General features: G+C 45.4%; 1 protein-coding gene across 1 annotated transcript in view; it reads right to left on the bottom strand.

Annotated features, from left to right (window-relative positions):
- DCC (DCC netrin 1 receptor) overlaps window positions 1–26,356 on the bottom strand; it is a 611,994-nt gene extending 585,638 nt beyond the window's left edge. The window contains exon 1 of the mRNA XM_083151819.1: window positions 25,742–26,356. Within this exon, the coding sequence (XP_083007945.1) occupies window positions 25,742–25,829 (88 nt within the window). The 5' untranslated portion in view covers window positions 25,830–26,356. The remainder of the gene's footprint in view (window positions 1–25,741) is intronic.
- Window positions 26,357–26,724: the final 368 nt, after the last annotated feature.

The raw sequence follows: 26,724 nt of genomic DNA, 5'->3' as shown, positions 1-26,724 counted from the left end.
TTGTGATTACAGAGTTTTCTGCAATGAGCTGGGCCAGAGATAAACATTTGTATTTCTTACAATTTATGACAAAATAAAAAAATAAAATAAAAAAAACAGGACAAAAAAAAATCAACAATAAAAAAATACTTAGACTATAAAATAAATAAATTACAATGGAAATATGGTTTTACTATTTTTTTTTTCCTATACTTAAATAATTATCTCTGTTTCTGTCCTAAATCTAGGCTACTGGCTTAAGCTGGTAATATTTATGTGAATAAATATATAAGTGAATAAATATTAATAATAATTATAATACATCATTGCAGAATGTCAGAATAGTGGCAGTAGCATCCCAACGGTCAGAATCTCAACATTTATTGGCAGGTAAATTAATCCTATTCCTTACCCTCCCTCTAACCCTCCCTGCCGACGGCCTAACCCTCCCAACCTACAGCCTTACCCTCACCCCCCTCCTCATTTACCTCTAGCTAAACTTCCCTACCTGCAACCTTACCCTACCCCCCCCCCCCCATTAGCAACCTGCTCTCCCTCCACCTGCAGCCTAACCCTAACCTTCCCTCCCATGCTGAACCTAGCCATAACCTGCAGTGTAATCCTACCCTTTCAGCCAACCCCTCCCTACCTGCAATCTATCCCCACCCCCACACACATGCAGCCTACCCTAACCCTCCCTTTCATAGTCTAATGCTAATTACCCAACACACACTGCCTAGCCCTAACCCTCCTTACCTGCACCCCCCTGCAGCAAACTCCTAACCACCCAACCCCCAGCCTAATCCTATCCCTCCCTTCCCACTGCCTAAACCTATCCCTCCCTACCTGCAACATATCCCCAACCCCCCCCCCCACACACACACACACACAAACACACACACATGCAGCCTAACCTCAATCCTCCCTTCAAATGCCTAACCCTAATTACCCGACACACTGTCGTAAATCCAGAAACCAGATTCTCAGTGGATTCCGGTGCTCTGACTGGGGGCATCAAAAATGTCAGGTTGCCATCTACATCCCTGGCAGTCTATTAGACAGAATGCCAACCGTGACATGTGATGTCTGATCCTAGAATGGGCATTTATAACTGGATTTACTGCTGAGTCCCGTCTGATACTTGCACAGTGTGGTTAGCAGGATTAGCCAGATTAAAATCTATTTAGAGAACGTGTTAGTAATCCACGCTGGCATGTCCCTGCCTGTGTCCGTCTCCAAGCACCTCACAACATTATGGAAGAAATACCTTCTAAAATAATGAAATATATCACCAGCTGAATGGTTGCTATGGGTTACAGCACAATGCTGTTGGTATTTTATGAAATGATCTTTCTAATCGTAGAACTGATGCCAGCCCCGGTCTGTAAGAAATGCCCTCTGGCACAGTTGGCAGCCCTCTAGTCTTAGTGCCAAGCATCAGTTGTTCTTTGCCAGTCCACCATGGGTTAACTAGCAAATGAATACATTTCTCTCTCTCCAGCATGTGCCGATCCCAGAAGCCGTCTAATCCCCGCTTTGTTCTTTGACTGTGTGATCAATAAAAAGTTGTTAGAGAATTATTTAGTACACATAAAAGTTATAATGAGAATAGATTTTCCTCTCCCAGAATATTGTTAGGTGTTAGGATTACATTTCGTGTTTTCACCGGTTAAAGTAACCTTGCCGCTTGCCGTAACTACAAGGAGGAGATTGAAGGCCTGCGGTTAAAATGATAATACATACTTGCAGTGGTGTAACTGTAGCGCCATAGACACTGCAACGGTGGGGAGGCACAGACTAAGTGTGGGTGCTGGGGATCTGTGGGCGCTATTGTTACGCCCCCCCCCCCCCCCCCCGTCCCTGTTGTGGTTGCAGCACTCTGCCACTGCTATCCGTCCGCAGTGTCCACTCCAAGCATTTCAGTTCCTGGACACTGCAGATGCCGCACCCACAGCACCCTTCAGTTTCCACCCCTGCCGCACCCACAGCACCCATGCGCTAGCACTTCATGCTGCCCACGTACGGGTACCACCTCGCCTCCCCCTGCGCATCATTGGTTGTTACACCACTGCATACATGTGCTATAGGCCATTGGACAGTCGTTTTTATAGCACATAGGACAACATTCCTGCATAACCCCATAAGAGGCGTGATAAAGTGGGCCTGATTCATGCCTATCTTCGCAGCCTAGTGAACAGGTAAAAGCCAAACTGATTTTTTTTCTCAATTCGTAAATCAACATCAGTCTAGGCTGACTTTTATTTCTGACGGCGATGGCTGAAAAGGGGGCGTGCCCTGATGTCATGTGGCTTCAGCCACCCGCCCCCAAGCAGCATCTACGTGCCTAGTGGGAATCCGGCACTGATGCTGGGTGCACACTGGGCGATATATCTTTAACGATATGCACAATACTGATATTATTAACGATATATCGCTATTATCGTCTAGTGTGTATGCTTACTATTGTCAACGATGCACGATCATTTTAGATCCAACCCGTGTTATCTGTACATGCAGCTCAATATGAACTTCTATCTTGTCAACGATAAATATACGGAGCGGGGGCCCCGGTGACATCACTGCACAGTGTGATGTGTGTGCTATATCGTTCGCATGTGGCACAACCGATATAGGCCCTTATTCTGATCGGTGCAGCCGGAGCCGCATATGCGGCTCCGACCGCACCAGACGAATCCCCGCCTTCCATACGGATCGCCACGGCCGTCCGTACGCGGCCATGTGGCGATCCGCATGATTGTGGACGGGGATACGCCTCCTCCATGGTGGGAGCAGCCCCTGCATTCGATGGTCGCCGAACATCGAATGCAGGGCCGCACGCTCCACCAGGTCCCGCAACACAAGACCACACGGACACTTGTCCGTGTGAAATCTTGTATGGGGGCGGGCAGCTGACATCCGGCGATGTCAGATGCCCGCCCTGTACCCACGCGTCATAGCCTCATTAGCATGCGTACGCCCCGCGTTTGCATGGGAACGCCCATGAAACGCGGGGCGTATGCATATGCAAATGAGGCTTCGTAGCCCCTCACGCCCCTATCCACCCCCTTTGCGGCGGACAAAATACGTGTACGGCGATTTCGGCTGCACATGCGCAGAGTGCCCTCTGCACATGCGCAGACCGAAAACATCGGCGGAACGGCCGCAAGCGGCCGTTACCGCTTCAACCAGAATAAGGGCCATAGTTACAAACAGTACTGTACAGTATATCAGCCGGGAAATACAGAAAACATGCATTGTTAGATATCATTGTGGACCATTTGCCCATTTCTGCACTAACCTGATTGTATGCGATCAAAAAATGAATAAAAAAAAATAATAATGATTAAATGGAAGAGGAAATAAAATCAGTTTCTATATAAGGTTTTGTGTCACATCATAAAGCAATGGAGAGATACAGCTCTACTATTGCCCCTAGCGGCATATTCACTAATCAATTCTGGCTGTAAATAAAGCAAAAAAGCAAGAAAATGGGCATAAACATGCTGCACTGCAGGTGGGGAAGATGTAACAGGTGCGAAGATAGTTAGAATAGGGCTTGGGATGCTAACATTTGTGGGCTACATGAAAAAAGCAGCCAGTATTTACCCTGCACAGACCAAAATATATCCCATCCTGATCTAAATCTCTCTGTACACATTACATCTGCCCCACCTACAGTGCAGCTTAGTTTTGCCCAGAAGCTTGCTTTTTGCTTAAATTACAAACATGAATCAGCCCCTTAGAAAATTGGAGATATCTCCAGATTTCTGTCCACCAGCCCACAAATTAGCAGCCCATATATTTTATCTATAGGGACAGAATTGAAAACGATTTGCAAATCTTCGGTCGCGAATCTTTGTGATTTTCTTGGTGACTTTGCTGCCAAATTTAAAACCGGAACCATCCTTGTTGAAATCTCGATGTTCGCAGCTTACTGTGCCAACACGAAGCAGGGCAATGATCCCCCGGGGTCAACACCACTGACCTCTGAGTGGGCAGCAGACTGGTCATTCCTAAATATATAACTGACTCCGTTTTCCCTTTCCCCGGAAATCTGACCAGTACGTCGCCCAACAAGGGTCAATTTGGGGGCCCTATTCTTAGAAAAGAGCTTATCTCAAAACGGAATGTCCTGGAATGGAATCTATATTGAACGTTCATTTTTCATAGTGGCAGCAAGACAGAACAGAGTACGCTTCCGTGGTTACGCGCTCTTCTTTTAATGAAGACGCAGCACACCACTTTGTTAAACTAATTTACACTATAGATCAAATTATGCGGAAATTCCAACTCCAACTGTCAACCAATTGTTAATGGAGGATGGCACTTAAAAAAAATTAGGCTTTCAGGCAGCGGGAAATAAGTACAAGTGCTGAAATTCGGGAAGAAGAGAATGAGCGCATACACCAGCAGCGCTGGTAGGGAGAGATCATCTGCTTCAGGGGCGGGCAACCTGCCGTTTTCCAGCTGTTGTACAGATACGGTGCACAGCCAGCTGGCAGGTCATCAACTCTAGCGCCACAGGGCACCGTCCTGCGATTGGCACTGTTCTCATTAGCTGTTTCTATTACTGTGTTTGTTCTCTCTTTCCTGGTTTTATGACATAAAGGGAATTCTTCGTACCGGCCTTAAAGATTCGGCCTATCACCTTTCACAAAGCTATTTTGGGCCACATTTACAGATATTGACTTCTGATGTCTTGATAAAGAAGCACCTACATTCATATTACGTCACACAGTAGCGCCTCTTATTCACTTTTCGTCACACAGTAGCTCCCCTTATTCACTTTTTGTCACACAGTAGCACCCCTTATTCACGTTTTGTCACACAGTAGCACCCCTTATTCACTTTTTGTCACACAGTAGCACCCCTTATTCACTTTTTTGTCACACAGTAGCACCCCTTATTCACTTTTTTTCACAGAGTAGCACCCCTTATTCACTTTTTGTCACACAGTAGCACCCCTTATTCACTTTTCGTCACACAGTAGCAGCCCTTATTTATGTATGAAAGAAAGAAAGAAAGGCCTGTATAAGAGGTTACTCAGCTGGTACAATGTTGCATCAGTTGCTGGTCATGATGACGGTTGATGGTTATGGTGACGGTTGCTATGACAGTTTATTACCGCAGGTGTGCCATTTTGGCGATGTATCACTGCCTACGAATGCATTCCTTTATTCAGTCAAAATGGCTTTGGCATCTCAGTTCCGTCTGATTTTCTGTGCAGCTATAGGGTTACTGAATTTATTATACTGCTTCCATTTTATATTGCAGCTATAGGACTACTCAGAAAATCGATTATCGGTTGGTATGTGTCTGATGGATGCATGCTTTGCACAAGCGGTTGATCCAGTATGGATAATGTGTGCAATGTGTGCGACGAAATACTGGCCCCTGGATAAGAGGAGCCCACACCACACACACACAGTGAACCTATCTTTTTAATAGGTCTCCGGAAAAATGGCGTTGTGCACATGAACAGTAAGGAAAACTGCTGGGAAAATGGCTGCTGCCACAATTTCATGGAGCCCCATACACAGCGCTTAAAGTCACAGAGAGAAGGGGGCCCAGACGAAAACTACACACAGGCTCTCTCCTCTCTTAATACACCTCTGAGTGGATCTGTGATATATTACTGCCAGTAGGCAACCTTCTCAATACAATCAAGTGTCTGCCACTGTATGGAACCCTCCTCAATCCTTGGCCAACCATAACAAAGTACAAGTGGGCGGTATGAAGGGGCAATGATGTGATTGGATAATTGTTGACCCACCCCTCATTAAACAGTGTATGGTTTAATAGCACTGTATAGTGGGAGGTGGAGTCTGGGTGACACGTGTTGCCACGCCCCCAGACAGCCCAACCTCAAGCTGGTCATGCCACCTCTACACCTTGCACATCTCCCCTTCACACAGGAGAAGGGTATCAAAGTAGGTATGATCTATCTATCTATCTATCTATCTATCTATCTATCTATCTATCTATCTATCTATCTATCTATCTGTGGAATGTGAGAGAAAGGAAGTTATTTTTACTTCTTATTATAGCCTTCTGCTTTATACCTGCTTATTGAGTAACATAATATTTTGTGGGCTTTTCAGAATGACTGGTGAGAGGGCACTTAATTAGGATAATTTCAGAAATATTGGACTTTAATTGGATTCGCTCTAAAGCCAGTTTGTGTAATAGTACTGAGGGTTCTGCCTGGCTGCTCCTGATGGTTAAGTCGGAGTATAAATGTGACGTTTCCCTAAAACTCTGCAATTATCCTGCTGGCTGTGTCCAGCTATACTGTAGCTCCCAGGAACGCTGGGTGTTTGTTTTGTTACTGGCCGGCAATGAGAGTCTGCTACTTTTTTTGATTGCTGGCTGTTGGCAAGGTGATTGACAGTAAGTAGGCTTCTGGGGGTGGTAACCGGCCGATTAGTAGGAGTGCTAAGAAAAACGCAGGCGTGCCAGAAAAGTCACAAATTGCCTAGGAAAATGCAGGTGTGTATGAGGGTTTTAGGGGAGGGTGTGTGATGTCAGCAACAGGCTGTGACTGGTGCCCAGTTTAAAAATCAGGGCTGCATAGCAAGCACATTATTTTGAAAGGTGGCAATTCCCTCTAGCAGGAAGGCATCTGCTTGAAGGCTGGGTGCTGCAAATTAGTTTGCATATACTTTTGTGCTATAATTTCACAAGGAACAAGTGACACCACTACAGTAATGCACCAGCGACATCACTAATAACCCAATGACATTGTCAAACCAGTGATGTCACTAAAGCACCAGGGACATCATTTCCTGAAACAGTGATGTCACTAATGAACTAGTGACATCCCTAAAGAACAGTTGCACCACTAAGGAACTAGTAACATCTCTGAAGAACCAGTAAAAGCCCCAAACACAACAGACATCCTAAGGAAGAGGGCCTAATGTTCCCAGTCCTGGTGCCCTAGGCTAACCAGCCTTTTGGTTATTCAGGTATCACTAAGGAACCAGTGACATCCTAAAGAACCAGTAGCATCACTGATGAAGCAGTAACATCAGTGAGGAACAAGTGACATCACTACAACATCAGTGACATACACTTCTGCAATGCATACTTGCCAGGTCAGGGGATGTGGTGGGGCAAAGTAGGCAGCAGATACAGGGGATGTGAGCAGGGCATGTACGTGGATAGAAGGTGTGCATTTGAGTCATGGAGGCCCCCTTTGCAATATACAATTACCAGATGTGTAATGTGCATGAATCCCATGACCAGGTGTGGTAACGGTGATGTCACTGTGTAATTGTGATCTTTAAAGCAAGGTATTGCATAAGTCTATTACTCTGCACCCACTGCAAATCCTTATTTTATTACTAGAATCAAATAATTTTAGTCCCAGTGCTAGAATCAGAAACCTCCAATTCATGGCAACATTTAACATTTGTAGATTGCGCAGTTAAAGGAAAATACATTTAACTCCCTTTTCTTTCATTTATGTTACCAATTACCCTATCAATGGACTCTCATGGTACACTTCCAAGGCTATAAAGAGCACCATAAATTATGCATTAACAGCACATTTCCCCTTCCTTCATAGGTGGCAGAATATCAGCCTTTTAAGAATTGGTCAGAGGAATTACTGCAAAGAGGATTTACAGTTTTCCCTTTCATAACGGGGTCTCTCTTCCCCATCAGAATAAGTGGATTCAGTTTAACTGTTTTATTCTAAAGGGACACTTTCATTTACCAGAGAGTATAATATAGAATTATTTGCAGATGTGGAGGCCGATTGGAAGCAAAGCATGCTTTTATCGGCCACCCGGACTGTGGTGGCCACTCATACTGCCCACTTTCTCAGGAAGTGGTGCCCACTCATGCTGCCTACTTTACTCGGGAAGTGGTGGCCACTCATGCTGCCTACTTTCTCAGGAAGTGGTGGCCACTCATGCTGCCTACTTTACGCGGGAAGTGGTGGCCACTCATGCTGCCTATTTTTCTTGGGAAGTGGTGGCCACTCATACTGCCCACTTTCTCGGGAAGTGGTGGCCACTCATTCTGACTACTTTCTCAGGAAGTGGTGGCCACTCATGCTGCCTACTTTCTCGGGAAGTGGTGGCCACTCATACTGCATACTTTACTCGGGAAGTGGTGGCCACTCATGCTGCCTACTTTACTCGGGAAGTGGTGGCCACTCCTACTGCCCACTTTCTTGGGAAGTGGTGGCCACTCCTACTGCCCACTTTCTCTTGAAGTGGTGGCAACTCATGCTGCCTACTTTACTCAGGAAGTGGTGGCCACTCATACTGCCTACTTTCTCGGGAAGTGGTGACCACTCATGCTGCTTACTTTCTTGGGAAGTGGTGGCCACTCATGCTGCCTACTTTACTCAGGAAGTGGTGGCCACTCATGCTGCCCACTTTCTCGGGAAGTGGTGGCCACTCATATTGCCCACTTTCTCGGGAAGTGGTGGCCACTCATGCTGCCTACTTTCTCGGGAAGTGGTGGCCACTCATGCTGCCTACTTTCTCGGGAAGTGGTGGCCACTCATATTGCCCACTTTCTCAGGAAGTGGTGGCCACTCATTCTGACTACTTTCTCGGGAAGTGGTGGCCACTCATGCTGCCTACTTTCTCGGGAAGTGGTGGCCACTCATATTGCACACTTTCTCGGGAAGTGGTGGCCACTCATTCTGTCTATTTTCTCGGGAAGTGGTGGCCACTCATGCTGCCTACTTTACTTGGGAAGTGGTGGCCACTAATGCTGCCCACTTTCTCGGGAAGTGGTTGCCACTTATGCTGCCTACCTTACTCAGCACGTGGTGGCCACTCATGCTGCCTATTGTACATGGGAAGTGTTACCCATTCATGCTGCTTATTTTCTCAGGAAGTGGGTAGCTGTCTGGACTGCTTACTTTACTCTGGAATTGGGTGGCAACGGGTGGGCATCTACAGACTCCAAAAGCATCACTCAAGCTTCAGAAGCCTCCCAGCCATGCCAAGAGAGTTGGCTAGTATTATATAGGATCTCCTTGGGGCAACTATTATGCAGGAGATATTCAGGGACAAGTCCGGTCAAATGGAACGCCGGAAGAAAGGTGCACAGTGTAACCATGCATGCACAGAAGCACAGGTTGGCCGTCACTTCTCTGACAAAGAATCCTCTGGGTCCTAGTGTTCGCAGGCTGTTGCAAGTAACAGAGGCAGCCTAAAGCGTGGAGTCTGGGAGTTCCTTTGCCTTGGACTTCAACCTTAGTGTTAGGGTCCAATGAGATGCGGTCACCTTGTTGAGGTTGGTGTGCCCATATTTTTGTCCAAAATTATGCTAAGTGCCTCAACTTGACTCCTATATTATACTGCAGAGATTACGCGAATTATTCTAATTAGTAGTGCTATGTATTTAGAGCACGCACCTGTGTTTCCTCTGTTCTTTCTGTGCAGAGATGGTGTGCCTCTTACAGATGGTGTGGTCTAGATGCATGAGTTATGTTATTGTAGCGGACATCCTTTGCAATGCTATTACTGTATTTATGTGAGGCCTCATTATGTAGTTGTGGAAAATGCTCTCCTCAGTCAAAATCTCCACCAATACCAGGTCATTGCCAGAAATAATTTTCCATGTCATCGATTTGGGCATGTCTATCTAATTTGGCCGTACATTGGCATGACAAGGGTGACATAAGTTCCATTATTCAGTGCTCTGGTGGTGTTGCGTTTTTACATATATATATATATATATATATATATATATATATATATATATATATATATATATATATATATATATATATATATATATAATAAAAGGCTATCTGTTCCTCACCTTTATGAAGTAAAGTACCGCCACTGACCACCAGAGGCCACTCGACTGTCCAAATTACTGCTTTGTGTGCTAAACTAAAAGGAAGTGAAAGCAATTTTTGCAGGGACACTGATCTGTTTCAAACTTGCTGGATATGGAGAGAGGGAGCTGTGGAGATTGGAGGTAGGAGCGTATAGGGACTGGGGGGTGGGGTGGATTGTTTGTGGGCTAAAAACTGTCACAGCTCAAAGTGAAAGTCAAAAAGTACATTGAAGAAACTCATTTTGATGGACTTTCAACTAGTATAGAAAGACTATACACAAATGAGTGCAAAATAAACTATTTCCTATGCCAAATGTCTTTGCAGACCTTATATTCTATTTTATAAGGGGAGTTATTTTTTTATTTTTAAAATAACGATGATTTCAAATTGGAAGTTTTGAAGACAGACTTCTAAGTAAATAATTCTTTATAGAGATTCATCATATGTCCTTAATAAGGTTCTCGTAAAGCCACAATCACTGGTACACAAATTATAAATTAATGATGGGACAGGTCAGGACGTAGGTTCTAAATTCATTAGTGACCCAATTTTTGTTGATGAGCCAGATGGCTCTGAGTCCTCCATGTATCTGGTAATTACCAGAATACAGCAGGAACAGACGCGTATCCTCACAGAGTAATGCTGGTCACATACTTTGCCCAACTCCAACAACTGTTCTCGCATTTTTCACATTTTAATTTGGAATGACCTTTGACAACTTTTTTATGTGTCCGGGTTGTTAATATGACTGTAACATATTCATAAAAGGAACTCAGTGAACATCTTTTTTTTTTTTTTTAGTTACAAATACTGCGACTGAATAACAAATGACTAATCTGTTACAGGGTACAAATCTGCACCAGGGGGGAAACCATGCAGCCGTACATGCGGTATGAAAGCAAAAACTTGCTGCTTCTTCCTGTAGCATACAAATATCAGGCAACTTTATTTAAAGTTAGGAGTTGCGTTAGGACGCACCAATTTTCTACCGGGATTCACAAGGTTCAATACTCCTTGACAGTTGTTGATGATTTTGGACCATAGGGGGCCTTTGAAGACTGGGGGGCTTAGACTTAGCTTAGGTGACTATTTCTGGGAGTAATTGTGACAAATGGAGAGTGGAAGGGGCAAATATGTTGCTTAGGATATTACAAATTCTTAATTCAGATTGCTTTGGGTCAGTCTTCTTTGGGGACCCCTGTCAAGCCTTGGAGAGAGAGGTAAAATGGAAAGAGATGACGTATAAACCAATCAGCTCCAACAATTACATTTTACAGGCTATGTTGGTAGGTAAGAGTTGATTGGTAATTTATCACTCTCCACCAAAGGCATCACTAGGGAGGTGTTGGTTGGGCGAGCCCAGTGTCGACCTGGGCAGGAAGGGCCCACCAGGGGGGAATGTAGTGGTAGGGGCCAATGCTTAGGAGTGGTGTCAATCTACAGAAGGGGTGTTGCTAGCTGCCACAGAGTTTGGCTAACCATTAGTGCATGGTCTGGGCCCCTCAAAAAAAAACCATATACAGTATGTATTGTATATACAGTAAATTCTACAGTAGTTCATGCATGCTAATGTACCAGAATAATAATTGCAATGCCCTCTAGAGAATACACAATAGTCATGTGCACTATGAAATACCATGTATAATGTATAATTCAACTGCACTGGCTGTAACCTTATCCCTTATGGAGGAGGGGCATCCAAGAAGTGAGCCCACCAGGGATATTCCCTGGGCCCCTGTAGACCAGTCCAACCCTGAGCCGACCTCAACCGAGTGATAGCATTCAAAGGGGTAACACTATAGGCCCATACACACTGGGTGACTTTGAGCTGAAAGCAGCTCAAAACAGCAGGTTTGAGCGGCTTTCAGCTCAAAGCCACCCAGTGTGTATGGCCCGGCGATGAGCGCTGCTGCGCACTCCTGCAACATCGACGGGAAAGATGCTCATCTGCTGGTAATACCAGCAGGTGAGCGGCTTTGAGGATGGCTTTGCATAGCTCTGCGCTATGCAACGATGTCCTCCCCCCTCCATCTGCGCCGGGCAGGGGGAAAGCCAGTCAGTGTGTATGCACTGAGCGGCTTTACCGCAGCGGTGATTGTTGTCATCGCTGTCCATACATGCTGGGCATGGTCGCCCAGTGTGTATGGACCTTAAATGCCAGCTCCTCGTCAGTGACTGGGCTACAGGTACTGCATTGTGACATTATCATGTAGCATCTGGCTCCTATCACCGTGGAGGAGCCGGCAGTCCAGGCAGAGTCTCCAGGGGCAGCCAAGCATTTACAGGAATGTTGGGTATGCCCATAGAGTGATGTAAATGAGTGTTTCCTCTGAACCACTCCCCCTTTCAGTGAGGCCACACCCTGGATTGATGCAAAGGGTGACTTCCTGCAAGTCCATGCCCCAGATGCAGATGTAAGAGATACCCCAGATACCGCACCAGTATAACCGGCCACGGTGCCGCCACTCCTTTCCTCTATACAGTATCTCTCTCAACGGTTTGATGATACTTTCACCCCCCTTTAACATCTTATAATCCGGGCAACAGCAAATACTATTGTGAGATCAATTGTACTAGGAGGACGGTTCCAGAAAAATCTGCATAAATTCATAAAACAAAAAAGTTGTTCATAAAAGTCGATAGTCATAAAATATTAACCTGGAACAATTTCATTACCAGATCAATATCACCGTCTGATTTGATTTCTATGTTTTCTTTGAAAGTAACAAAATCCTGTACTATAAGCACTTGGCATAAATGTGCGCACGCCGCCATCGCTGGGAGATTTTGATGGTTGTCGAGGTAGACTACAAGGTTTATCATTTTTCTACAGACTTGCATTTAATGTCATTATTCTACATTTGCAAAGAGAGAACATAAGCAGGCACGCTACACTACATCAATAATTGATTTTTTTTCTTTTAATGCACACGGTTGCAGATTCCTGATGTATATTTCCAAATTCACTGAACTAGTGTTAATACAAAAGTAACGATAACCACAACTAAACATCGATTTGCAATTAGAAGAGGCTGGCCGCATTCAGGGGACTACGAGGAACGGTAGAGTAAGGTGGAAACTTTTTTTTTTTCTCGGTGTAGAAATCATTGAGATGTTTTTTGTTTTTTTGTCTCCTGTATGCAAAATTAGTGCATAGCTGATTACTTTTCACAATGGTTTCCGTTAATCGCCTATTCAGGGAAGGCCTGGCCCACAGTGCAGTAGGGGAAAGCTATGGTTGGCCCCACTGCCTGAGGTCCCACCCCTCTGCTAGAGATCTCGTTCCAGACTGTACACTGTATACATTCAAGGGGAAAGACTTCGTAGTGGCTGGCCACGCCGTCTCTGGATGTTGGTCACGCCTCTAAGCATGGTTGCATACCTCTGCATTCCCACCCCAGTGGGCCATACATACCCCAATCTAACAGTGAACGTATGACTTTAAAAATGTATAGGGTTTTCTCATTGTAACGTAGTGAAGTTGTATTCAGTCAAAAGGGAATGGACAGTATAAGAATGTAGATAAATCTAAACATCATAGATTATCATTGCCTAGCTATACCCAAGTTTGCAGTAGCATACTTGTCCATGTTTTACTATCTTCCTCCAGGAGACCCCAGAGATGGAAGCACAGTGGGGTACTACATAATTACGGCATTGTACAGCACACTGCTGTACAATGCAATGTTATTGGTCACTGTGAAGCACACAGGGGCCACAATGATGTTATTCACAGAGCCCTCAGACCAATAACTTCACTGAGGTAGTGGGTGGGATTGGAACGGAAGGTCTACTCTCATTTAGAAGGGTAGGATTGAACTGCTGTAGTGCTTCCTCAACTGGGTAATTTCTTTCTATGGTGTAGACCCAGGATCTCAAACTCAGTCCACACAGATCGTGTTTTATAGGTCCCCTGTGTATTTTTAAAATGTGACAGTTGCTGCTGAGTGGCCTGGAAAACATGATCTTTGTGGAGTCCTGAAGGACTTTAAACCAGGGGTGGGGAACCTTTTGGGGTCCAAGTGTTGTTTGCATTGAGGCATAATGCCTCATGGGCCATTTAATCGTCCTGTGGCAGCCGTCTCACGTGCCGCAGTTTACGAGTCACCGGTCTGTGTGGTCCGGCGGCTGTGCAGGGAGTCTGATACAGGGGAAATCTCGCGAGATGTCGGTAGCTCACGCAAGATTTCCCCTGTACTTGACTCGCTGCACAGCCATCGGATAGGTGGGCGGGCCACAAAGACCGGCTCTGGGGGCCGTATATGGCCCACGGGCCGGAGGTTCCCCACCGCTGCTTTAAACCATTGACGGTCAAAAAGGCAGAGTTGGTTTGTACATGAGCATTGGCACTCGGCCATTGGTTCCGCCTGTGGTGTATTGTATTTAGGGATGGCCACCGACCATCAATGATTCAAAATCATCGATGGTTTACGGTGAATGTCGAATACTGGTGCCATCGATGGGGGAGAACCAGTATAGCTCTGCCCCCCTGCCCCCGCAAATCCCTGCCCCCGTGTTTTGATTGGCCCACAGGCCAATCAGTCAAACACAATGGATGACCATTGATGGGTAAAAATATCGATGGTCATCCACTGCATGGTTTAGCACTATCGATGGCCAGCTGCACTATTATCATCGACAGTGACCATCGATGGCAACCATCGATGGCATTGGCAAAGATGGCCATCCCTTTGTATTACAAAACATCGGTGGGGCACACATTAAAACATAAATGTGTGCAATGATGACCACCATCGCAATCCCACAATCGAGATCACCAAATGCTTCACCATCGGATCAGAAACATCGATGGTTGTGAGTGTTTCTGATGGTTATCCCAACTCTCTGGAATATGGGAGTGCTCCCCAAACCAGAGTAGGCAAGTCTGAAGTAAAAAATGGACACTACTGCAATGTGTATGTAGGATACCGTAGGTTTAGCCCAGAATCCTCCGCTCCACTCCCATCGCCCTTTATTATTCATGCAATGCTTTAAGAGAATCATGTAGTCTTTTTTTTCCACCGGCCCTCACGAAATCCTGGTATCGTATTAGATGCAGCAGTTAAAAATATCTATAAAACTACTTAGCATTACAAACGGCACTGAAATCCTGGCAAGGAAGGGAAGAATCCAGAAAGAGAGCCTGGATAGGAATGTTAAGCAGGGAAGATCACAGTGATGGGTATTCAGGTATGAGGTAAACAGCAGATATTGTCTCTTATTGATTAAATCAAATCTTTTCCTCCAGGAAGAAAGCGTCAGCTGTTCACACCACTCACAGCTGATCAGAGGTGGACACTAACAAGCAACTCTCAGTTTTGGGCAAAAGACTATCTCGGCTGAACAATACACAACAAAGTGAGCATACATTATAGAGTAACAGATGGGGCAACATTGAACATAAAGGGCCTAGCCGCAGAGCCAGACGCATGCTTTATAGGCACCGCAGAACAGAAGGAAAGACGTGTAGCTAGTAAGATAGACCGGTGCAAAGGGAGAAGGTGGCATTGACCACAAATACCAACCAGATGCCATAGAAATGACACAATGCATTTGGTTGCTATGGGCAACCTCACATTGCCTCTTTTTTTAAACAATTCTCCTTGCAATACATGTCGTTGTTTATTTCAGGTTTCATAGAGAGTGTCCCTAAATTGCTGATCGAGCACAAACCGCGCAAGTGCCCCGAATTAGCTGGGACGGGCCCGATTTGAAGAGTACTGTACTTAGGTAACTTGCATTCAGGTGATTACCATGGGTGACTGAGCAAATGGCATTATTGAGGCCACGGGCTTGTGTTGCAAAGCTGTGATTCATGACATCACACAGAGGGGCGGGGCTATGATGAAGCAATTCACTGAGAATGTTGTCACCAAACCCATTGCAATGAATGGGTGCGGCACACAACTGCGACTGCAGTAAATAGGTGGTTGGAGGGGGGGGGGATTAATTTAGGTTCAGCCTAATGCTTCAAGGTTCCCAAACTCAGTCCTCCAGGCCCCCTATCAGTCCAGGCTCTACAGATGTCCGCGAGTGAGCACAGATGGTTGAATCAAATTGACTGAGTTACTAATTAGTCTATCAGTCTATTAGTCCACCCTTTGTCTATCAAGTTGCATTTTCAACATATCTGTATTTAGGGAAATCTGAACTAGCCCGAACTTCCAGATTCCGAAACGATCAGAGCCACAGCCTGGATCTCCCTGTATGGCCGGGATCATTACCGGAAGCACGGAAGACCCTGCCGGCACCCTTTGCCACAGTAAAGGCACTACTGATGCATCCGAGCTGCACTATATCCAGCCCACACAGTATCCGATCCATACTGTACCTAGACAGCACTGTATCCAACTCACAGTGAGGACAGTGAGGACATCACATCCTGTACTGCCGCCACTGCTGCTACCCCCTCACTGTGGACACCGCTGACACCCTGCACTGCTGACACTGCTGGTAACCCCGCACTGAGGGCGCAGCCAGCCCCCCTGCACTGCTGACACCAATGACACAGCCGGCTCCCCCATACTGAGGACACCGCAGACACCCGCGCACTGCCAACACCACTGACATGGGTCCTTTAAGAGAACAGGAGACTCATGTGCAGCCTCCTCTGTTCTTGGCCCCTCCTCTCTGCTGGCCGCAACGCCGGGCCGCTCAGCGCAATAGAGTCTGAGCACTATAATGCTCAGACTCTATTGGGCATGCGCAGGCCTCCAGAAAAATTGCGCAACCGCCATTTTCCCAGCGTTTCAAGCAGCTTAGTGTGAAAATTGCCAAGCAAACATGTTTATTTATCATAATGACCTGTAATGTTTACCTTATATAGGAAATATAATCTTTTTTTGTTACTTGTGTATTATCTGGGCACCCAATTTTTTCATCGTGTCGGAAAAATCGGTTGCATCACATCGCATGCGACCAAATCGCATGCGATGCAATGCGACCGATTCAACCCGATTTTTACATTGGATCCAATGTTAAATGGTCCCTGAGACCCGATTTTACATTGGACCCAATGTTAAATGCCCCCCAGACCCGATTTTGAATTGGATACCCACCCTGATGGGTAATTACTATGTCAAATGCCCCCCCATTTTTAACGCCACGGCACGATCAACGTCAACCCGAAGCGTGGCAAGCGCAGCATCCTCTGATCTTTTCATACCCCCACTATCCACGTCGGCGTGGAGTTGATTTTATATAGTGTGGCGAGCACATCGAGCCACCAAGCTCGAAACGTGGCGAGCGGCCGCGGAATACGAGCCCCGCGATTACTTAACATGTATTCCGGGTCCCCTTGTGGGGCTCGCTGCGCTCGCCACGCTTCGGGCTCGTATTCCGCGTCCCCGCGCGGGGCTCGGTGGCTCGCTGTGCTCGCCACACTATATAAAGTCAACTCCACGCCGACGTGGATAGTGGGGGTATGAAAAGGTTGGAGGACGCGTACCGCCGCCGCTCGCCACGCTTCGGGTTCACGTTGATCGTGGCATTGCGTTAACAATGGGGGGCATTTGACATAATAATTAACCATCAGGGTGGGTATACAATTAAAAATCGGGTCTGGGGGGGCATTTAACATTGGGTCCAATGTAAAAATCGGGAAATGGCATGCGATGTGACTGATTTTTACATTGTACAATGAAAGTCTAAAAACCCCGAAAATCGGGTCCCATCGCATCTCGGGCGCCCAGATATTACACAAGTACCCTTTTTTTTTTACACAACATTTTTTTTATTTGAATTTATATAACAAATGTGAGAGACGCCGGCATTTTTTTAGCGGATACTTTGCGCATCTCTCACAGAGACGTCGGCAATCAAAGGGTTAAGCTACAATCTTCGAAAGCTCAAAATAAAGTAAAAAAAAAAAAAGAGAAAATGCTAAAAGTTTACAAATGGGCATTTAAAAGGCATTCAATTAAGGCTGATGTGAGGGCGGAAAGCCCCTTTCCTTCACAAAGAATGATTCCAGTAACAAATGTTACCAGTGATTAAGATCATTACACAACCTGAGCAAGAGTTGTTCCATTATTGTCTCATTTATTTTTTAAAGACCAAATTAATCAATTGTTAAATACGCAGAATAAAGGATGTTCTCTCCAACATGCATCAACATATGTGGTATGCGGCAGATGGACCTATTATATTTCGGCTAGCATGCCTGCCTTCTCTCTTATCACTGGTTCACAGCAAAACAAATGTCTGCTGCAATTAATGTAAGTGTGTAATGCATGTCACACAACTACCAATGCTGTATTCCATCATGGCAAAAGCCCAAAAGTCATAAACAGGAAAATAAAGATACTGTGTAATAAAACTCTAATAACTGGCTGCATAACTACAGAAACAGCAAGTCATATATAAGGTTAAATGATTTCACTATCCCGCTCATTGATTTAGGTGGACACTTTTTATAACGGTAATGAGTTCACAGTCCCAGCATGAAGCCGCCTTTGTTCCTTCAAAGCAACTTTAGCTTTAGTAGTACGTTAAACATCAGAACAAAAGACATCAGGGTCTTCTTTTAAACCATCATGAAAGTGTGCTCGTCACCTATGCCTAATGAGGTTCGATAACATGTTGCAAGAAACATCTACTGCTTCTTTTTGATTTTTTTGAGATTTGAGGTGAAGGGTCCACTACCAGATCCTTGGAAATGTCCAAGGAAAAACCTTGTAGAGTTGTGGGGTTATTGATCCAACAGACGGTGCACAGAGTGGCAGGTTCATAGTCGCCAACTGTTGAGTTGGGTGTAGGGTTGGCCATCAGAAACTACTTACCAATAGAATGTCATTTTAAAAGCGGCCACCGCTTACGCCAGTTACATTCATCACTACGTGAATCGCGATTGTCAGTGGCTCGCTCCGCTTCGCTCGCCACAACTTTACTAAAGGTAATAGATGGTGGCATGGACACAGGAGGGTAGTATGGACCCTGAAAAAGATGACGAAGAACCGATTTTTTTCGCCCGTTTCTTTCTGTATATGGTATGAAGAGAAAGTATCAACCGTCTAGCTCCCAACTGCCATTTCCTAAACATAGCAGATGATTGGCTGGTACTTTATCTCTCTCCAAAGCTATGTACATACACTCCTAACTCAGTGAAGGTTATTATGACCATGGTGCAAGCACATAATACATTATTATAAACAGCTCACACAGTTAAATGTCTTACTATATTTCCTGTAGTTTTGAGTTTGAACCCCCCTCAGGCAGAGCTGTAATGGTTGTCTTTTAGTACAGGGAACGATGCACATGTGCATTTTGGCAATATTAAATTACAGCTATTTGTTTTCATTTTTCTGCCAGAGTTCACATGAGATCATATCTGAGTGTCTGTTCTGGGTCCCAACACATTTATAAGTCCCTAGATTTAATACAAAGATGAAATCCAATTGGAGGTAATTTAATGACTAACGATTAGCAACTATTAAAAACAGCTTGTCTCCTCACTATGGTATTGTTATTACAAAGAAAAGATGGTTTCCTGCAAACCTAAATAAATTAGCTAAAATGACATAAACCAATGCTTCTTGATCGCGTTGACGCTCTCTGCATCCTATAGTACCGTCAAAGCAGCGCTTAAAAGTGCACTTCATCAGTGCCTGTCCAACTGTCAAACTGTGTCATACTATACCCATGTTTACCGTGGATGACACTTAGGGTGGTATTCAATTGTTATATTGCACCGATCTCCCATCTAAAATGACGGGAGATCATAGGGCGATATAAAAAATGATCTATTTTCTTGCACATATGGCGCTCATTATGGTCAGGTTTAGCAAAGCATTTGTGCATTTCAGCGCACCACCACCGGAGATAGCGAGCTGAAATGCTGGTGAAAACAATTGAATACTGCCCTTAAGTATTAATATCAACTACAGTATACATCAGGATTATTATAGCTCATTCAGATGTGACGCACTCATACACATACGCAGCGCAATAACATCAGACAACCGCCAGCCCCAGCCAGCCGCATGAGACGCTCGTGCCTCCGCTTCCGACGGAGCCCACCGGCGCCTCCACGCGTTTCACTGCACCGAAAAAACGGGGACACGAGTGTGTGTGTGTGTGTGTGTGAGACGCTCATGCATCCCAGACAGATGGAGCGCCTTTCTGCCGGCGATGGCCAGCAGGTGCATTCTGACGATCCCCGGCACTGAATGAGAGGCGCTCCATCTGAATATAGTAACTAAAGAATCATACAGTACATTGAAATAAACAGGCTATTTGAGACATAGTAAGGGCTGCCAGCAGAAATTGTGGGGCCCTGGACTCACAAAATAGGAACACCTGGAATGCCTGGTGAGACCTCCGGTGTCTGTAGCACTGGCCGCACTACTCAACCTCGACATCGCTTCAAGGGAAATGTGAACTTTGTCAAAGTATACTTTATAAACTCCACTCCTGGGCCCCCTTTTTGTCTGGGCCCAGGACTAGAGTCCCCGCAGTCCCCCCCTGATGGCTGCCCTGCATACAGTACTGTAGCTGGCCACAAGCTCTGGGGATCTTAGCCAGGACTTGAAGACCCTGGTCTTGATCTATCTGACCCCTATAATAACATGTGCATACCGCTGGCGTATTCTGTAAGTGGTTATAACTTTGAATGCTTTCAAAAAGTTCCTAAATTTGAAATACTTCCCCATAGACCCAAATTGTTCATTTTGCATTTAAATCCATTTGTTAGCATTTTAAAAAAACCAATGTCCCTGGACCTAAGTACTGTAATAGACTATATAGCCTAGCCAGTATATTAAACATACCCTAACATTATATATTAATGCACACTCTCATCAGTAGTCTTAGTACGTGGCCCTCGGTAGTCCTATAAAAAAGTATTTGATTTGTCCATAAATCACCATACATTTTCTATGGCTCAGCTGGGGCCTATTGATTCATAAAACCCAAGGATCCACACTGAAACGGCATCTGGAATAACAGCCTTAGCTCATTTTACTTATTTCACAATGCAGGGATTCCGTTGCATTTTTTAAACCCATTCCCAAAAACTCTTGTTTTTTTTTTTTCCCCTAACATTCTCCAGTTGTACCCCTCTTACCAACATACCAGTAACGACAGACCCATAAGCAATGCTTAAACCATGCACAAGACAGTGGGTAGCAATAACTGTAGGAAAACAGATGCTGGGAAGTGTCACTGTTGATTTATAACACACAGCAGTAAATCTAACAAGATTCACGACAACTTCTATTACAAAATATAGCAAGAAACGTGTCACATCGACTTGTTACATGTAATATAGCGCACAGGTACATGTGAGTGAGTTGCAACTGATACAAAAAAAAAGTTTGTAAAACATTTCCCGAAGAAAATAAAAAGTTGGTTGCGATGGCACGCCGTTTCCTTTTAGATGACACATCCTACTGGGATTCCCCATCCAGGATGTGTATTATTTCCTTTGGCAGTGCTTTAAAGAAACAAACTAGCTTGCTAGAGCACAGAGATTAATGTGCATTGGCCAATAGCATTGTCTTACAGGCGCAAAATGCTCTTTTAGTCCATCTAGTCTGCCAAACAGCAAAACAAGATATACTTAGCTGTGGATTAAGCATGTTGCATTTATTTGACTAAGACCCAGTGGCTCATTCATTTCCAGTCTACGTGGCCTTAATGCTCTATAGCACATGTATGGGGATAATCATATATGTTTATGATACTGTATCTGGCAGAGAAATAGTCCAGCTTCCCCAGCCAACCAGGAGCTGTCCATTTCAGTACCACAGCTCGAAGACAACTTGGGTTACCTGCAGCTTCCCCCTGCTGTTGTATGAATGAGCATATTGCTCTGGCAAGGACATGCTGGGACCTATAGTTCCAGTTCCACACCAGCTGAAGACTGATTGGCCTGCCTTATCATTCTGCTTTCCTAGAAGATCCGGTATTTAAGGTCCTTTATTGGTCTACAAAAGATCACCCTGATGGAAGTACTCACATCTGTGTAAGTGTAAGGAGGGGACTATTAGCTCTGTATACTGTATATAGATAATAAAAGGTAGTGATGTTACGTGATAGGAGAACCAGGCAGACCACAGAGTATTCATGGGCTATTGAAACACTACCACAATACTATAGAGCATCACATTGCTGGTCATGCCTGCTTCCCTTATGCAGAAACCCAACATTTCCAATGTTTTGCACGGCGAGAGCAGAAAGACATTACTATCTCACTGACTGCAAACCTCATGCACTTATTAAGCAGGAAATCAGTTGCCACATGGAACTTAGTATTCACACGAAACTCACCCCCCTTCACACTAAACTCACCCCCCTAATGCACTTTACAGAAAACGACACCATTTTTAATATTTGCAATCTTGCCAGCAGCCCCTCCTCCCATTCCAACAGTTTACACTATAGGAATATTTAATACCCATTATCCTGTTCACCTTTTTATGGCAAATTGCCTGAAGCCTGGAAGAGATGTGAAAAAATACGGTGCATCATTTTCCTCCAAACCAGATGTATTTACTACACAGTGTGTTTAATCCATCAGCCCTCATATCAACCCTCTGGGGGGGGAGGAGGATAAATAATTCATGACAGCGTTGCAGGTACATGATATATATATATATATATATATATATATATATATATATATATATATATATATATATATATATATATATATGCATGTACCCCCCCCCCCCCCCCTTCTTTAAACCACTGCAGCAAATACATTCTCAAGTAAATCCAGGCTGCCTTTGCAAACATCATGGTACAGCAAACACAAAAAGTGGAATTAAACAGCTCCTGGAAGATATGACATTCCCATAGCCAGGGCCGGTGCTAGGTTCTCTGGCTCCCTCCTGCAAACTGTATATTTGCGCCCTCCCATATTTAATGGCACACACAAATAAAGGGTGTGGTATTATAAGGAAGGGGGACAGTCACACAATAGTACCGCTAGTTAAATTACACCATACAGTAGCACAATCCACATTACACCGTACCTGGTGTCCCTTTATACACAAAGCCCACAGTACTGCCCCTTATACATAATGCCCACAAAAGTATTATACACAATGCTCACAGAAGTAATGCCCCTTTAACATAATGCTGGTGCCACTTAAAACACCCACAGTAGTATTGTCCCTTATACATACAGTAACTCACATAGTAGCATTACTTAAAAACTCAATGCACACAATAGTAGTGCCCCTTATACATAACGCTCACAGTAGATCCCATTACATATGAAATCCACAGTAGGAATGCACCTTATCCACATCATGCCCACAGTAGTAGAGACGTAAGGTGGGTAGAGAGCAAAGGAGTAATAGGAAAGGAGAGGCACGAGAAGGGGAAATGTTAGAAAAACAGTGATTTGTGAGGGGAGCAAGGGAAAAGTGGGTGCTGAGGGAAAATTGTGGAATATGAATGGAGTACAGAAATGATAGATGGGGTACAAGGAAAAGAGATAGGAGGGAAAAGATGGAACTAGGTTATGGGGAGCCAGATGCTGGGCAGAGAGAGGGTAGGACAGTGAGATGTCGAGCAGTGTGGAGGGTACGGATGCTAGGCTGAGAGAGGGGTACAGACATACGCGTGCGCAGATCATATTATATGGGTGTGCACAGCCGGCATAGAGAGACTCATGGCTATAGGGAGGGCATAGAGAGACATAGGGAGGGCATAGTGAGTTGCAGGGCGCTGTGTAGGACATAGTGAGATGCAGGGCGCTGTTTAGGACATAGTGAGATGCAGGGCGCTGTGTAGGACATAGTGAGATGCAGGGCGCTGTGTAGGACATAGTGAGATGCAGGGCGCTGTGTAGGACATAGTGAGATGCAGGGCGCTGTGTAGGACATAGTGAGATGCAGGGCGCTGTGTAGGACATAGTGAGATGCAGGGCGCTGTGTAGGACATAGTGAGATGCAGGGCGCTGTGTAGGACATAGTGAGATGCAGGGCGCTGTGTAGGACATAGTGAGATGCAGGGCGCTGTGTAGGACATAGTGAGATGCAGGGCGCTGTGTAGGACATAGTGAGATGCAGGGCGCTGTGTAGGACATAGTGAGATGCAGGGCGCTGTGTAGGACATAGTGAGATGCAGGGCGCTGTGTAGGACATAGTGAGATGCAGGGCGCTGTGTAGGACATAGTGAGATGCAGGGCACTAGGGAGAGCATAGAGTGACACAGGGCAGATGTGACGAGAGAGAATGAAAAAATAAAAATGTTTTATTAATTTATCATTGCTTTGTTGTCAATAATTATTAATGGCAACACACTGATGATAAATTAATAAACCATTTTTATTTTTTTCATTCTATCTCACCTCACCTGTTGATCTGTTGCACCATTTAGTACAGGGCTGGGCAACACCGGCCCTCCAGATGTAAATGAACTACACATCCCAGGATGCTTTGCATTAGTTTTGCTATGTGGCCATGCTGAAACTGATGCAAGGCATGCTGGGATATGTAGTTCATCAACATCTGGAGGGCTGGTGTTGCCCAGCCCTGATTTAGTACAATCCACATTTCATTTACTACTAGGGGTCTATCAGCGAGAGACACCCCAAACTAAAGGCAGCACAGTCAATATCACCTATTAAAATAAAACATTCAAGAAAGAACATACAAATAGGGAGTGCACAAACACATACATCCAGGCAAGTCATGCCCAGCCACCATGCACCCCATCCATGCCGCATTTATTTTATTTACATGTTATATGGGTAAAGAGGCCTCCACCGTCCTGCCTCTGCTGCTGACGCCTCCTCATCCTTTGCCTTCGTGCCACTGCACATTGCTAAGCAGCAGCCACCTGTGAGGTGGCCAGGACTTAAGTAACATGTCAGGGAAGCCCAAACCCTGCACATGATGTGTGACAGTGTTGGCTGGGGGTGTGTGCATTAGGGTGTGCCTGTGCACACCTCGCACACCCAGTGTGCATGCGTATGCGGACAGATGTGGGGAGAGAGGTGGGATAGATGCTGGGGGGTCAGATTCTGGGCAGAGGGGGCAGATGGTGGGGACACAGGAACAGATGCTGGGCAGAGAGGGATAGGGGTAATGATGATGGGCAGCAAAAGGGTGGGACAGATGATGGGCAGAGGGAGGGGGACAGATGATGGGCAGAGAGAGGGGAGAGGAGCTGGGCAGATAGAGGGGGACAGACGATGGGCAGGGAGAGGGGGGATAGATAGTGGGCAGGGAGCAGAAGGCAAATGCTGGGTAGGGAGATGTTGGGATAGATGATAGGCAGGGAGAGGGGGCAAATACTGGGCAGGGACAAATGGTGGGCAGGAGAGGGGGACAGGACAGTTGCTGGGCAGTGAGAGGAAGGCAGATACTGGGTAGGGATGGGTGGGGCAGATGATGGGCAGGGAGAGAGGGCAAATACAGGGCAGGGAGAGATGGTGGGCAGGAGGGGACAGGACAGATGCTGGGCAGGAAGGAGGTGGGAGTGGGACAGATGATGGGGAGAGAGAAGCTGCTGCAGGGAGAGGCAGGAGCTAGTACAGAGACAGAGAAGTACTCACAGAGGACGTCATTAATTTCTGTTACATCCTGTGGTTCAGCCAGGGATCAAAGGAGCATGTTATAGGCTCCTCCAATCAGTGGCTCTTATCATCAGCATGTGCCGAGCTCCTCCAATCCCTGCTCGGCAGATGCTGTCCTGTGAGATGAGTGAGGAAAGGCTGAAGTCGGCACCGCAGTTAGGAAGCTTAAGGGACTTCCCCCGCTGCTGCTGCTCCGTGCTCCGTGCTTCAGCATCTGATGTAAGTTCTCGCTCTGCTGCCAGCACTGCTGCCTGTCATACACTGACAGCAGCAGCACCACACAGTGGCAGAGTCACAGAGCAGGGAGAGTGCGCCTATACAGCTCAGCGCCTCCCTGCTTTGCAGGCTTTGCTGAGCGGCACGCGCCGGCCCTGCCCATAGCATATACAGGGGATAGGAGATTGCATTTGTACTGTACTTACCAGCCAGCGAGAGGAGAGATCTGTGCAGTGTAAAAGAGATGAGAAATACCAGTTTTGGTAGTGAATGTAATCCAGCACAAAGCTCCATATTTCAGCCGACACTTCGGGATTGCCAGACCCTGGGATGTGTATAACACATGCACAGCCCAGTCTTGTGTGTGATATATTGCAGATGCAATGCACAAACTTTAATTTCAGTCCAGCTCACCACCACAACCTGCTAAATCCACCTAACTAACTCTCGGAGGAAGCTGCAGTTCCCAGTAGAATCCATCAAAAGGAAGAAAAAAAGATCCCAAATCCTGTAGAGAATGAAATCCCTGTGCATTAAATATCCATAGTTGGTTCCATCTTGCAAAAAAAAATAAAAAATTAAAAAAGAAAAAAATGCCAAAAAGAAAAAATAATTCAAAAAAGTATCAAATAAATCCGGAATAGGGTGACAGGTTCCTCTTTTTTTGTCCTTTCTGTTGGGGAGAACAGGTTAAACAGCGGCTGACTTGTGACTGGAGCAGTTCTCCAGCGGTGTGTGTGAGCTAAGAGTCAGCTATGTACAGCCATTGATCCGGAGATGTAGACAGGCTGGGAGGGAAAATGTGGAGATGGGAAGGGAAAGGGAACAGGATTATAATGAGGATTGCAGTGAAAAGGACAGAATTGACTTTGCTTGCAGCCTTTGTTCAATGGCACTATGACCGAAGTGATAAGCAGGAGCGCCCTCTGTGGGCCAAGAGGGGGAACTGACTCCAGTCTAACTGCCAGCAAGGCATCTCAAAGTAAATTAAACCTCACAGTTTGTCACACTGATTCTCCTGTGACACTTGCTTAATTTTATAGCAAGCTAAATCCCATCCAGCTTCACACCATGCAGTTAAGAGAAGGGTCAGCTTATTTTAAACTTAATTAAAACCCCTTTTCTCTTTAATCCGGTGCAAGATTCCGGCAAACTCTTGTTAAAAAAAAAAAAAAAATTGTTGCTGCTT

This window comes from Crinia signifera, chromosome 1, assembly GCF_055691185.1.
Source record: "Crinia signifera chromosome 1, ASM5569118v1, whole genome shotgun sequence".
NCBI lineage: Eukaryota > Metazoa > Chordata > Amphibia > Anura > Myobatrachidae > Crinia > Crinia signifera.
Note: the sequence above shows the minus strand (reverse complement) of the source record. Positions and strands in the feature narration are given on the sequence as shown.